Consider the following 13,793-nt stretch of genomic DNA (forward strand, 5'->3'; position numbering starts at 1 on the left):
GTACAGCCATTATGGAAAGCAGTATGGAGGTTCCTGAAAAAACTAAAAACAGAACCACCACATGATCCAGCAATTCTACTGCTGGGTATATATCTGGAAAAAAATGAAAACACTAATTTGAAAAGATACATGCACCCCAATGTTCATAGCAGTATTATTTACAGTAGACAAAATATGGGAGCAACCTAAGTGTCCATCAATAGATGAATAGATAAAGAGGTGGTGTGTGTATCTACATACACACAATGGAATATTACTCAGCCATAAAAAAGAATGAAATTCTGCCATTTGCAACAATGTGGATGGACTTAGTGAAATAAGTCAGACAAAGAAAGACAAATACTCTTATCACTTACATGTGCAATCTAAAAAAATAAAACAAACGAATGTATATAACAAAACAGAAACAGATTTACGGTTATAAAGAACAAACTAGTGGTTAACAGTGAGGAGAGGGAGGTGGGGAGGGTCGAGATAGGGGTATGGGATTAGGAGATACTAACTACTATGTCTAAAATAAATAAGTAACAAGGATGTATTGTACAGCACAGGGAAGTATAGCCATTATTTTGTAATAACTTTAAATGGAGTATAGTCTATAAAAATACTGAATCACTCATATACCTGAAACTAATATAATATTTTAAATGAACTATACTTCAAAAATAAAAAGATAATTTTATGAGGTAATGGAGGTATTGACTAACATTATTGTGATAGTAATTTCATAATGTATATGTGTATCAAATCATCCTGTTGTATACCTTAAACATACATAGTATTATATATCAATTATATCTCAATAAAGCTGGAAAAATGAAAAGTTTGACACACAAAGGGGTAAATGGTAAAAAATCACTTATCTAGAATATCATGTTGAACAAATGATGCCTTACTGCATTATTATTTATTTTTTACTTAAAAAAGTAGCTTTGGGACTTCCATGGTAGTCCAGTGGTTAAGACTCCGTGCTCTGAATGCAGGGGGCACAGGTTCGATCCCTGGTCAGGGAACTAAGACCCCTTGTGCCTCACAGTGCGGCCAAAAAAAAAAAACTTAGAGAAATAATTCATGGCATGTATATTTTCTAGATTTAAAAAATTTAATTTACATACATATGTTTATAGAGCTGTTTTAAGTTAAATTTTAGGTTGAACCATCTGAAATTACTAATTTCATGATCAGGTGTTAACCGTTTCATATATTTCAACCTTTCAATATAGATAAATTGCTGATTTTTTAGAGGGGCGGAATTATTGTCTGACGTTGTTGTCCTTTGTTTTCAGTATGCATTGCCTCTTCAGCTGGTGAATAACCAAACCATGACGGCGTGGATGGAGATCTTCCGAACTATTATTGACAGGACTGTTCCACCTGTAAGAAAGGGCTTCTGTTCCTAAGAATAATGGGGAAAACTTGGATTTGGGTTATTTGTGGTAGATTGATTTATTATACCAGCCTGCTATTTAGAAAAAAAAAAAATACTACTGTAATAAAAGTAATTAATGATACATACTCATTTTTAGAAAGTTCAGATAAACAGAATTAATAAAATAATAACTATTTAATCCTACTAAAAATAACCATTTTTAAAACTTGGTATTTATTCCTCTTGTCTTTTTTTCTCTGCATTTATATACAACCATATATTTTTTCTTTCTACAAAAAATATTACAGAATCTTTATAGGAAGAAGTGATTAAAAAGGGTATGCTGACAAAATCTTATTAAAAAGTAATTTAAAAGGGTATACAGAAAAAGGAGCATTAATGAAATTTGTCAGGAGGAGCAATCATATTTTATTTGTAAAAATGGTATAGATAGGTACTGTTTTTAAGTTCATTTTTCACTTAAAATCTATTGTAAATATTTTGTATGATTATGAATTTTTTTACATTGTGCCATTTTTGTTGAATGCTTCATTTGCTAGATATTTAGGTTGTTTTAGTTTTTTAGTGTTTTGACTATAAGGATGTAGTTAAATTTTTATGCACATACATGATTATTTTGTTTGGCTAACCTCTTAGCAGTGTTTAAGGCTTTGACAGATCTTTAATTAATTAATTAGTTAATCAATTAATTGAAGTATAGTTGATATACAATATTATATTAGTTTCAGGTGTACAGCGTAGTAATTCAGTATTTTTATAGGTTATACTCCATTAAAAGTTATTAGAAGGTACTGGCTATAATTCCCTGTGCAAGACTTTGACAGATCTTGCAAATGGCTTTCCAGAAACAGTGCACTGGTTTATACTTTAATAAGCAGTGACTGAGAATGTCTGTTTTGTTAAATTCTAAGTTTGCCGGTTTGATAGGTGAAAGATGGTGTCTCATTTTTATCTGTAGTAACAGTGATACTATATTTCATCTATCAAATTAACTCAAATAATTAATCAAATTAACTAAATTAAAATATATCAAATATTTAAAATTTTGAGCTTGTCTCCAAATGTGCAGTATTCCTTCCTTTGTCCATATCTTGGGACAAATTATGTTGAGGTTTAGTTTATACACATAAATGCCAGAACTTAGTGAACAGTTCAGTGAATTCTGACAAACATACACTTGTGTTACCATCACCCAGATCAAGATATAGAACTTTTCTGGCATCTCAGAGAGTTTCCTTGAGGGATATGGTATTTTGTGTTTTGTTTTCTATTTATTTGGGCCTTTTAAAGATAGAAGATAAAACAACAGCACTGGTTGGTTGAAATTTGCTTTGCTTGTTTAATTCCTACCTAGCAATCTATAAAGTAAGAATTTGCATTTGTATGGCAGTCTGAATTCACATTTAATATTACTTAATTTGTATCAATATTTATTCTGCCTTTGTTAGTCACACAAACCTTTTCATTATGTGGGAATTTTATCTGGGTGTTTTTGTCCTCCTAGGAGACTCTGCAGATTGATGAGGATGATAGACCAGAATTAGTCTGGTGGAAGTGTAAGAAGTGGGCATTACACATTGTAGCTCGTCTCTTTGAACGGTAATTCTGGTTATTAGATTTACAATCTATGGTTAGTACCTCAATATTGGATATAATAAAATTGAATAGTCCCTTGATGCTCTACAGTATATGATTATTTTTCTTTAGAGCAGCAGAGGGCAAAAAGTCACCCTCTGCTTTGATTTAAAGCAGGTTTAACTGTGATCATTGGCTTTGAGATCATAGTGAGGTGAACAGTCTTCTCTGGATCTTTCTGTTCTCTGTAAAAAGGATCAAGAAATGATATTTCTGTCTGAAATTTTAAGTATGGCCTGGAGTCTGAGTACAGCTTATCATAATTTCATTTTGGGGCTTGTGAAAAAAAGGTAAAATGTTAGTTTTCTGTCCCAATAGAATACATCTTTCAACAAGTATTTAAACTGGTGAGCATGCTTTGTTTCTAAAATTTGCAGTATTTAAACATTTTCTCTTTGTATTTTAAGATATGGAAGCCCAGGAAATGTCACAAAAGAATACTTTGAATTTTCTGAATTCTTTTTGAAAACTTATGCAGTGGGAATTCAGCAGGTAATAAACTTATATTTTTAAAATAGAAGGATGGTTACTGCTGAAAGTAGTTAAGTCACTTCTATCCATTTAAAAGTAGTTTACAAACATGTTAATTAATACATGTTTATAGGGGATGAAATGGCAGCTCTGGGAATCTAATGCAGTGCAGTCTGTTTTAGAACCAAATGTCCTAGGGTAGCTACTGCAAGAATTTCCCTTCTAGACTCCTAGATGCTGGACTGAAATCTTTCAAGTCTGTTGATTGATACTTGTGTAGCAGTCGCCAGTATTAGATCAGGTTCTTCAGTTAACTTCCTGACCTCGCATGAGTTTCTTACCCTCTATTTCTTGGAGCCCCACCTCTTTGTTCTAAGCTTTTATGTCAGAAGATTTAGGTAATAGGAATTGATCTATTTCAAGAGGAGTTGAGCTCAGAAGTTAAGACTTTCAGCTGAGAACTTACACATTTTTGTGGAAGTTTGGGAACCGTTCTGTACAGTGAAAATTAGGAGTTCTTGAGAAATAATCCAAGTTCATATTAGTATTTACAAACTACAAAGGATAGATGGGCATGAAGACTATCTGTATGGCCATTTGAATCATGAAATTTTTGTTTCTATTTCAACAAATGAAATTCAGTAATGATTGAGCATTGGCTGTGTCAGGGCTATATTAAGGAAGCAAAGATTAATCAGACATAGTAAAAGGCTTTCATGATACAAAGGGTGTTTGTAGATTTTTATAAATCTATGCAGATTAGTCTTCTTTACTGTCAATGATAGAAAGTTCAAACCTGTCATCTTAGATGGAATACTTCCTTTTATGGATTATCATTTTGTCTAGTATCATTTTATGGATTATCATTTCTAAAAATTACCTTGCAACAATTCAGGAAAGCTATGGCTATAATTTTCTCACAGATTATTTTGTTGGCCCATGAGAAAGTCTGTAGGGAAAATTGGTGAGTGATGAATAAAACTATATATTCAGCCATTCATTTTAGATACTAGGATAATCAGGGAGCTGGTTAGCTCTGTCTTCTGCTCTTTCCACTGCTGTTAAACCCCAGTAAGCATCCTAAAGTTGATGCCCTCTTCTAGTGTGTTCAGTAGAGGTTTTCCAGTGTCACATAAACATGTATGTACACACACATTTAAATTTCATGCTGTTGCATAAACTGTTTGAACATTGGTCATTTAAGGTATATATTCCTGATATTTTAAAAAGTTTTTTTTTTTTTAATCAAAAACTGTTCTCTTCTTTACTATTGTGTCTCATCTGCGACTACCTCCACTTTGTGTGAACAGCAACTGTATTAGGAAGAACTGTGTTTAGTAGCATCCATTTTTAGCCTGCATTGCAGAAGGAGTTTCTAGGTGATAGTAGGACTTCTGACGAATTTTATAAACCTGAACTTTATATAACTTGAACTGAATTCATGTTCTGAATTTATAAATTCTGTACATGTTTTAAAAGAACCCCTTTTATTTATTCAGCAGTTCAGTGATAAGCTTGCTGTAGTGAAGGGCTCTGGAGATGAGGAATTGGAAGACTTGGACCGTGTTGTAGTGCAGCCTCTGACTGCATGTCCTTGGGTCCTCACAGCTGCTTTGGGCATGGTTCTTTCCTTAGAAACAATCTTTTTTTTAAAATCAATATTTAAAAAAATAACTTCTCAGTTTTGTGGTATTTCTACAAAGACCTTCCAGGGTCTGAGATTATAAAATAAAATTTTTGCACACTCTTTTTTAGTTACTCTGTGGTTTCATTTTTTGTTGCTGTTGAAATATTTCCCTATCTGGAATTTATTTAGGTGTGAAGTTTAGTTAGGGAGCCACCTTAATTTTTTTCAGCGGGCTAGTCAGCTGTCCCAATACTGTTTTTTGGATAACTTACCATTTCTCTTCCAGTTGAAATGCACCTTTATCAAATATTAAAATATGTTTATGGCGTCTCTTGCTATATGGATGTTTTCAGTGTTCACTTAGTCAAGTCTGTTACTATTTGACAGGAGTCTTAATTTATTTGAAGAGCTAGTATATGGAATAGTGTATAGACTTACTTTGAGTAGTTCCGCAGGTTAGAAGTAGGATAAATGGCTGGAAATCACAGTGAGACACCCTTCAGTTCAATATCACAAAGACCTATCTAAGAATTAAAACAGCTCGTGTGCTTTCTCACAAAAGATTTACTTTTCTAAAAATCTGTTAATTTTTATCTCTATGACTTCTGCGTTGGTTTTATGTCATGCCTAAAATGCCCATCCTGTTAACTTTAAAATTGTTTATGTTTTCCTATGTTTTCTCTTCCTATTTTCCTGTAGGTACTACTAAAAATTTTAGACCAATATAGGCAGAAAGAGTATGTAGCTCCCCGTGTTCTTCAGCAAGCATTCAACTATCTCAACCAAGGCGTTGTTCATTCTGTAACCTGGAAGCAGATGAAGCCGCACATACAGGTTAGTGTCGGGGAGCAGCTCTCGGAAATCATTCTCTGGTTAAATTTTCTGGACAGGGTAAGTGTTAACTTATCTCATATTTTATATTTAATATGTTTTTGTTTCCATTAATAATTTCAAATGAATGCAGTCTTATATCTGATATGAAGGGCTTGGAAATTTAGGTATTTGAGAAGAGTGAAGTTTTCAAGTTGTGTGAGTTGGAAGGCTTGGATTTAGTTAATCTTGCTTGGAATCTCATTTAGCCTCTGTTTCTCCTCTGTTAGGTCAGATAATATTTTTCTACCCTTCTTACCTAAAGGTTGCTAGGATCAAATGAGGTATTTTGTGTGATAGCATTTTGAAAACAGTCACCAGGGCTCTACTAAGGTAGTGTTATTTTGCAGGAAATGCAGCCTGATACATGACCATTTTCTTTTGTAGGTATGAGCAAACAAGGTTTTTATTTCTCTTTTTGGATTGTTAAATTCTATAAAAGAAGTTGAAGTTTTCGGTTTTTATATCAATTGTGTACTTAAAGGTAGAATCAGCATTGTTATTAAAGAATAAATCAGAATGAAAAATTATGGACCATTAATAAATAAATTAATATTTACATACAGATAATTTTGGGTAATTCAAAGATGTTAGGAACGGAATTTTTTCCTCTCAAACTATGAATTCTTAAATTCTGTAATCTCTAAGTTGGTATCTAAAAAGTAAAGCAATTCTTTTACTTTGTCTTTGGTGTCTAGGATAGAATTTGTTTAGTGTTACCTTATTATAGGTCTTACAGATATTAGATCTTTTGCATTGTTTTCCATGGACATTTTAATAATGTTTGCCTAATTCCCTTGATCAAATAGTGATTGGTTCTTTGCAATTAATAAAGATACAGATTTCATTTTATTTACTGTGTGCCTGTAAAGTAAGGGTGAACTGTGATAGCATTTTTTCTACTTGATGCCTTTGGCCTTAGTTTTACATGGCTGTAATGTAGGAGTAAGAAAACTCTGATTATTAGGCTGAATTTTTTTCTCTTAGAATTACTTAATTTGGAAGAAGTGATAAGAGCTAATTTTGTTCTTACATATGTAATTGTTAGAGCACGGAAGGGCTTGGTAGAGCATTAGCGGTAGTGAACATAGAGGCTATTAGATGTGATGTTTTTTCCCCCCACTGAAGCCTGCATTTGTAGGGTAGGAAATTAAGTTGTTGAAAATGGAAAAAGAGAAGAAAATGTTAATGTTGTTGAAATATTGACATTTAGGATCAAAATGGAAATGTAAAAATGTTCACAATAAGTAATATAATAGTAAATATAACCTTGGTTTGATATTTATTTCTCTTCCTTAAAGAATCAAGGTATGTTTAGGTATGTTTAATATTGATAGTAAAACTTTATTATCCCCGCTCTTGCTTCAAAGAATAACATTCATCTCTTTCTCTGTACCTTTAATCAATTGTTGTTTAAAAACAATCTTATGTTTAACTTCTTCTGCCCCCCACCCCTTACCCCCAAGGCTTCTGCTTTCCTGCTTTCACCTCAGCCAATGCAAGCTTAACAGAAAGATTAATATAACAGTTTGGAAAACTAACTTCATGAAGGCTTTCGTTCTTGGTGTTCGCCAAATGTGAATAGTCTATACCCATTTGTTGTTTTGTTTTTTTCTCTCGTTAGAATATCTCTGAAGATGTGATTTTTTCTGTGATGTGTTACAAAGATGAAGATGAAGAGCTGTGGCAGGAAGATCCATATGAGTATATAAGGATGAAATTTGGTAATGGAGATGACTTTAGTCCTCATCAGTTCCTGGCTCTGTAAAGTAGTAGAACTAAATTTGTACTTTTAAGCAGATTTTACTACTTTGTTAAATTCCCAGAGTTCTGCTTTGCACGATAAACTCTGAAACTCGTGAGAGTTTGATGTTCTGTTGACCCGACGGACTTGAGATGAAAAGCTGCGTTATTTGTCCATCCCTCTCATGGGTGCTGAAGCAGTCGTGGAGCCATCTGTGTATAACTCCTTCTGTTGTGATGCTGATCTGCAGGGACCGTTCCATTCTGTGCCTTTTGGGATACCTGTTTGTAGATTGGGTTGTTCTCAGTCTGGGAGATCCTTTGCGTTTCTGCATATTTTAGGAGCACCCAAATTTAGTTTGCATCCTTAACCTAGGGACTGAGTATTCCACAGGGGAATGAGATTCCTTCTGATGACCCCACTGTGTGGCCCAGTTCTCTGTGGGTCCTTTTAGCCTTGGACCTTCCAGGAAGCTGTTGAATTGTGTAGGTTGCCTAAGTTCATTCCCTTTTGTCACCAGTTTGAATTAAGCACTTCCTGGAGTATTCAGGCGCTTAGCATAGGAAGATGTTATTTGTGTACCTCTGTTCCTCCCACGGTGAAGAAGCTATCTGAGGGCAGGGACTTTATCTTACTTGCTTTAATTTGCATTCTCCATCCCTTCTACACCACTACATTCCTCTGCAAGTTCTTGGCCCTAGTCTGCCTTCAGTGAATGTTGAAACAAATAATTGATAAGACTAGCACTGACCAAGGCATGCTGAAGGTGCTGTGACCACAGTGCTTCCCCTTGTTGGGCCATATGTTTCTAGTTACTTGAGTTAAGCCTACTAGTATAGATGCTAGATTATTGCGCTATGATGTTTTCACAGTGCTTTGTGTTTAGGTTCTTTGATTCAGTAAGTGAGGAAGTGCCTCTTTCCTTTGGCGACAAAGTACAGGAAAAGCAAGTGAATGAGAAACAATATTTACCACTGCTTTATCCTTCCATTCTATCATTTCTATTTGAAAATCATTGTACATGTGCAAGATTTATTAATTCCCCTTCCTAATGCTTTTGTTTTCCTAGTTTGCTTTGACAGAGCAGAATGGTTAACTGGTCTTTCTTCTTTTTTAAGGCATTTTTTAGTGTCTAACTTTTCTATGATACCTGTTTTTATAATGTGCAGTGTATTTGTTTAACTTTCAGAAGGCTACCATTATTTTATTTATTCTTCATATCAAATAAGAAAGTATCTCAGTTTTTAGAAAATATAATAGTTAAGAGCTGTGTGTGTTGATTGATAGAATTTACATTTTATTGATTAAAAGAGAATATGGATAATTCAAGACTAGCTAATGTGCCTTTTTTCCTTAATCATTTCCTTCTGTAGAATGCAGTGGGTATTACTTGATATGTGTATTTTACTTTTAGATAACCACTGGGGAGAACAATTACGTTATTAGTTTTCTTTTTATATTTTTGTCATGTGCAGTTATTTAATTAACAAAATACTCCTGTCTAAGTGTATTGACTGATACTAATAATGGTGTTTTTAGATTTGGTAAAAACTGAAGGAGCTCAGGCCTTCATGTTAAGACAGCCTGGATGTGAATGCTGGCCTGGTCGCTTACTCACTGTGTGACTGTGGGCAAATTACTTAACCTCTCTGAGATGGAGTGTCTTCAGCTATAATATCTTGTGTGTGTATGAGTGTCTATATGTGTATTATCAGTTTGTTTCTTTCTCTTACTACGTAAGCTCCATGAGAACCTTTTTTGTTTGATATTTGTATCCCCAGAGCCTAGAACAGTGCCTGGCACATAGTAAGCACTAAATAAATTTTTATTGTTTTTTGATAGCGGTAAAGCATTTTTCCTATCCTCAGTGAAACAGATATGCCTAATATGTATTGTTTGTTTTAATATGATTATTTAAAAGGTCAACCTTTTAAATAACTATTTAAATATTTTAATAAACATTTGATATTTATTAAAATAAACACATATTTAAATATGTGTTTATTTTGATAAGTAACATTTAATTTAAATATTTAATAACTATTTAAAATATTTTAAAAACGTTTAAAATAAATATTTGATAAATATTGTTGTGCATGAGAGCAGTGATGATATATCTTTAGCTTTTTTATTCTGTAAACCAATGTTATATGTGGACTGTTTTATTTCTTGGTTTTGGAATAGTGGTCAATCAGGTTTAAAATCTATAATAAGTAGTTGTATTTTTGCTAACATGGTTTAAACTTTTAAAATCTTAGATATTTTCGAAGATTATGCTTCTCCCACCACAGCAGCCCAGACTCTCTTATATACTGCTGCAAAGAAAAGAAAAGAGGTATATAGTTATTCTTCTTAAATACAAAACTGAAAGGTGGCCTGTGATGATTTGACACTCTAATGAATGCCCCTAGTATTTGAAAAATTATGTTAGTAGTTACAATCTGTTACTTTAAAAATATTTTTCTGTCCTTGTTAAGGGAAAAGGAATATTTTGTTTTCTTAATTATAATTGCTTGATAGAACACAATAAAATGGCTTTATTTTTGAAAATTTGTACATCATATTTAATACAATAGTAAGGCAGTAAAAGTTCATGTAGACTAAAATGGTTTCTTCTGTTTCTTTAGGTGTTGCCAAAAATGATGGCATTCTGTTATCAAATCCTAACAGACCCGAACTTTGACCCTAGGAAGAAAGATGGAGCCCTGCATGTGATTGGTTCCCTAGCTGATATTTTATTGAAGGTTAAGCTACTCAAATTTAATTTACTTAATAACACTGTGTAGCACAGGCAAATGAGAGAATATGAAAGTTATGGATAATTTAAAACTGGTGACTTTCTGCATAATTGAATTGACTAATAAATATTTTTCTTTCCTTAATTAAAAAAATGACTTTTTTCGATAGTTCCATTTTTATTTATTTATTTTTTAACATCTTTATTGACGTATAATTGCTTAACAATGTTGTGTTAGTTTCTGCTGTATAACAAAGTGAATCAGCTATATGTGTACATATATCCCCATATCCCTTCCCTCTTGCATCTCCCTTCCACCCTCCCTATCCCACCCCTCTAGGAGGTCACAGAGCACCGAGCTGATCTCCCTGTGCTATGTGGCTGCTTCCCACTAGCTATCTATTTTACATTTGGTAGTGTATATATGTCAGTGCTACTCTCTCACTTTTTCTCAGCTTACCCTTCCCCCTCCCTGTGTCCTCAAGTCCATTCTCTACATCTGCATCTTTATTCCTGTCCTGGCCCTAGGTTGTTAAGAACCATTATTTTGTTTTTAGATTCCATGTATATGTGTTAGCGTGTGGTATTTGTTTTTCTCTTTCTGACTTACTTCACTCTGTATGACAGACTCTAGGTCCATCCACCTCACTACAACTAACTCAATTTCATTTCTTTTTATGGCTGAGTAATATTCCATTGTATATATGTGCCACATCTTCTTTATCCATTCATCTGTCGATGGACACTTAGGTTGCTTCCATGTCCTGGCTATTGTAAATAGTGCTGCAGTGAACATTGTGGTACATGTTTCTTTTTGAATTATGGTTTTCTCAGGGTATATGCCCAGTAGTGGGATTGCTGTGTCATATGGTAGTTCGAAAAAAAATGACTTTTTATTCATCACTTTTTCAGTATGAAAATGTTGCTGTATAAAAAAAGATACAAAATGACTTTAGTGTTATTTATTTCTAGAAAGATCAATCAATATCAAATTATATCTAAAGTACTATTTCTGTCTTGCTTTAAAACATGCAATATGTAGGTAAAATAATTTTACAGAATTGTAAATAGAAGTATATTAAGTGTAAGTCATAACAAATGTATTTTATTAGGAAGTGATTTTTACATATGAAAAAGACATTGGTAAGTTAAACTTAATTTCTGTCTCCTAACAGAAGAGTTTATTCAAGGACCAAATGGAATTATTGTTGCAGAATCACGTATTTCCATTATTATTGTCTAACCTGGGATACCTTCGAGCCAGAGTAAGTTTTCCATATTTCCATTATAGTATCTCGGAATCTTCATTTGTAAGTTAATTATTGAACTAAATATTTTTAGATAAGTTGACCTTTTACCACATATTGAGGCGAAATGAAGGCAATTAGAATGTCTTTTATGGTCACATAAGCTGAATAAAGAGCAAACTGGTGAATAAAGGAATTTATAGATTTTAATTCCAGCTGTTTTTTCCCCTAGCCTCACTTGCTGCATATGCAAAACATTCAGTGAGAGGGATGATGTTACAGCAATGGTACAATGTAGATTCATAAGCTGATTAATTTTTAGTGTCCAAAACAGCATGGAAATTATATTTTGGCTAAAAACTTGATTATGATTTCCAGTATAATAGATATGCCTTAATAAAATAGAGAAAATAATAATCCATGTAAATTTATTTGTGTTCTAAGTGTATATTATTTATAGAAATAATATATTTTATGGAGAAATAAAAATAGAACTTTAATTTAAGAGCCTAGTACTTATTTTTATAACTGTATCAACCCAACAAAATGTCTTGCTAAAAACCAATATATGTTAAAATGCCTTGTACACTCTAAAGCATTTTATAAACAGAAGATAATAGTCACTAAGGAAATATTTGTGTGAATGTAGATTAGCGATGTGGAGGGCACACAAGTATTTTTATAAGTAGGCTGTTATTTCTGCAGACTCTGTGAATTGTATTTCTCTTGTTAAGTCTTTAGCCATTCAAATTAATTACTGTCAGTTGTGTTTTATGCACATAGAGAATTTTAATAAATAATGTGATTCTGTGGTCTAATAGTTTAAACTTTGGTAATTTATGCAAAGTTAAATTTCTTCGTGTCTTGTGTGAGTGAAAAAATCAAGTTTGTTAAGCCAGTTAGTGTAAGGGAAAATAATATTTCATTCATTTGTTGTGAAGACCAGTAAATGAATATCAGCATTGTTTGGTTCATAGTGCTTTTGCATATAAATAATAAATAAGTTATGAATCATAATATTTATTAAAAGCATTGACAGGATTTCTTTTTTCAGAGACGCTTAAATTTGGCTGTTTTCTTTTTCCTGTGAATAATGATATTGCATAAAGGTAATTTAGAAGTAATAAAACTGCCTTTATTATAAGAAGTCTGGGAAATCCAGAAGTTAGCCACTAAGGCTAATATGCTTCTCTCCAAAAACAAATAAATAAACAAATAGCACTTGGTAGAATTAATGATATTTTACTTAGTAAGAAGTTCTTATATGTGTGACATTATTACATAATGCCATAATCCTAATAGTTTCCTACTAACTTTTTTCTTATAACATAGTCCTGTTGGGTACTTCATGCATTCAGTTCTTTGAAATTTCATAATGAGCTCAACCTAAGAAATGCAGTTGATCTAGCAAAGAAGAGCCTGATTGAAGATAAGGAGATGCCTGTCAAGGTTGAAGCTGCCCTTGCTCTTCAGTCATTAATTTCTAACCAGACACAAGGTAAAGACAAAATTTTTAAATTTAAAAGATTTAAAATAAAAACACACCTTTTAGAGGGTGTATTTAATTTATTTTTTTGACATGGTCTTCTCAAGGAGTTTTGTTCACTTCCTTCCCTAACAAAGATGAGTCCCTAAGTCTTAAGGTTCAGGGTTTGGATTTTTGAGCTTTTGCCCCCTCAGAATTTTATAGGAGTTTATTCTTGCCACTTTTAGGTGTGTCTATTGACTGTGGTTTCTAGAAAAATTTTAGATTAGAAAAGAAGTTGATGATTAGTAGATGGGGAATCAAGAGACCTGGGGGTCTAGTTTTGATTGTGCTACTACCTTGCCATGTAGACTTGGGCAAGGCACATGATCTGTCAAGACTTAGATGCCATATGTTTAAATTTAGGGGGATTGGACTAGATGGCTTTAAGATTCCTTTCAGCTCTAGGATTCTATGATTCTGCTAGTTCTGAAAGTAGCAAGTAGCATTTCTAGTGAGTGATAACACATATCTCATTTGTTTGTTTAGAAGAATGTTCTGTTCAAAATTCAAATAAACCTTTGAAAGTAAATTGGGCTTTATGAAG

The 13,793-nt window shown here is 32.9% G+C and overlaps 1 protein-coding gene across 3 annotated transcripts in view; it reads left to right on the forward strand.

The window, feature by feature from the left end:
• The window catches only part of IPO8 (importin 8), a 69,455-nt gene that overhangs the window by 18,136 nt on the left and 37,526 nt on the right, over window positions 1–13,793 (forward strand). For all 3 annotated transcript variants that reach the window (XM_082419673.1, XM_082419671.1, XM_082419672.1), the window contains 9 exons: window positions 1,287–1,376; window positions 2,895–2,989; window positions 3,433–3,517; window positions 5,823–5,957; window positions 7,618–7,717; window positions 9,996–10,072; window positions 10,365–10,481; window positions 11,650–11,739; window positions 13,054–13,219. In XM_082419673.1, the coding sequence (XP_082275799.1) occupies window positions 1,287–1,376; window positions 2,895–2,989; window positions 3,433–3,517; window positions 5,823–5,957; window positions 7,618–7,717; window positions 9,996–10,072; window positions 10,365–10,481; window positions 11,650–11,739; window positions 13,054–13,219 (955 nt within the window). The remainder of the gene's footprint in view (window positions 1–1,286; window positions 1,377–2,894; window positions 2,990–3,432; window positions 3,518–5,822; window positions 5,958–7,617; window positions 7,718–9,995; window positions 10,073–10,364; window positions 10,482–11,649; window positions 11,740–13,053; window positions 13,220–13,793) is intronic.

This window comes from Balaenoptera physalus, assembly GCF_965194825.1.
Source record: "Balaenoptera physalus genome assembly, chromosome: 13".
Taxonomy (NCBI): domain Eukaryota; kingdom Metazoa; phylum Chordata; class Mammalia; order Artiodactyla; family Balaenopteridae; genus Balaenoptera; species Balaenoptera physalus.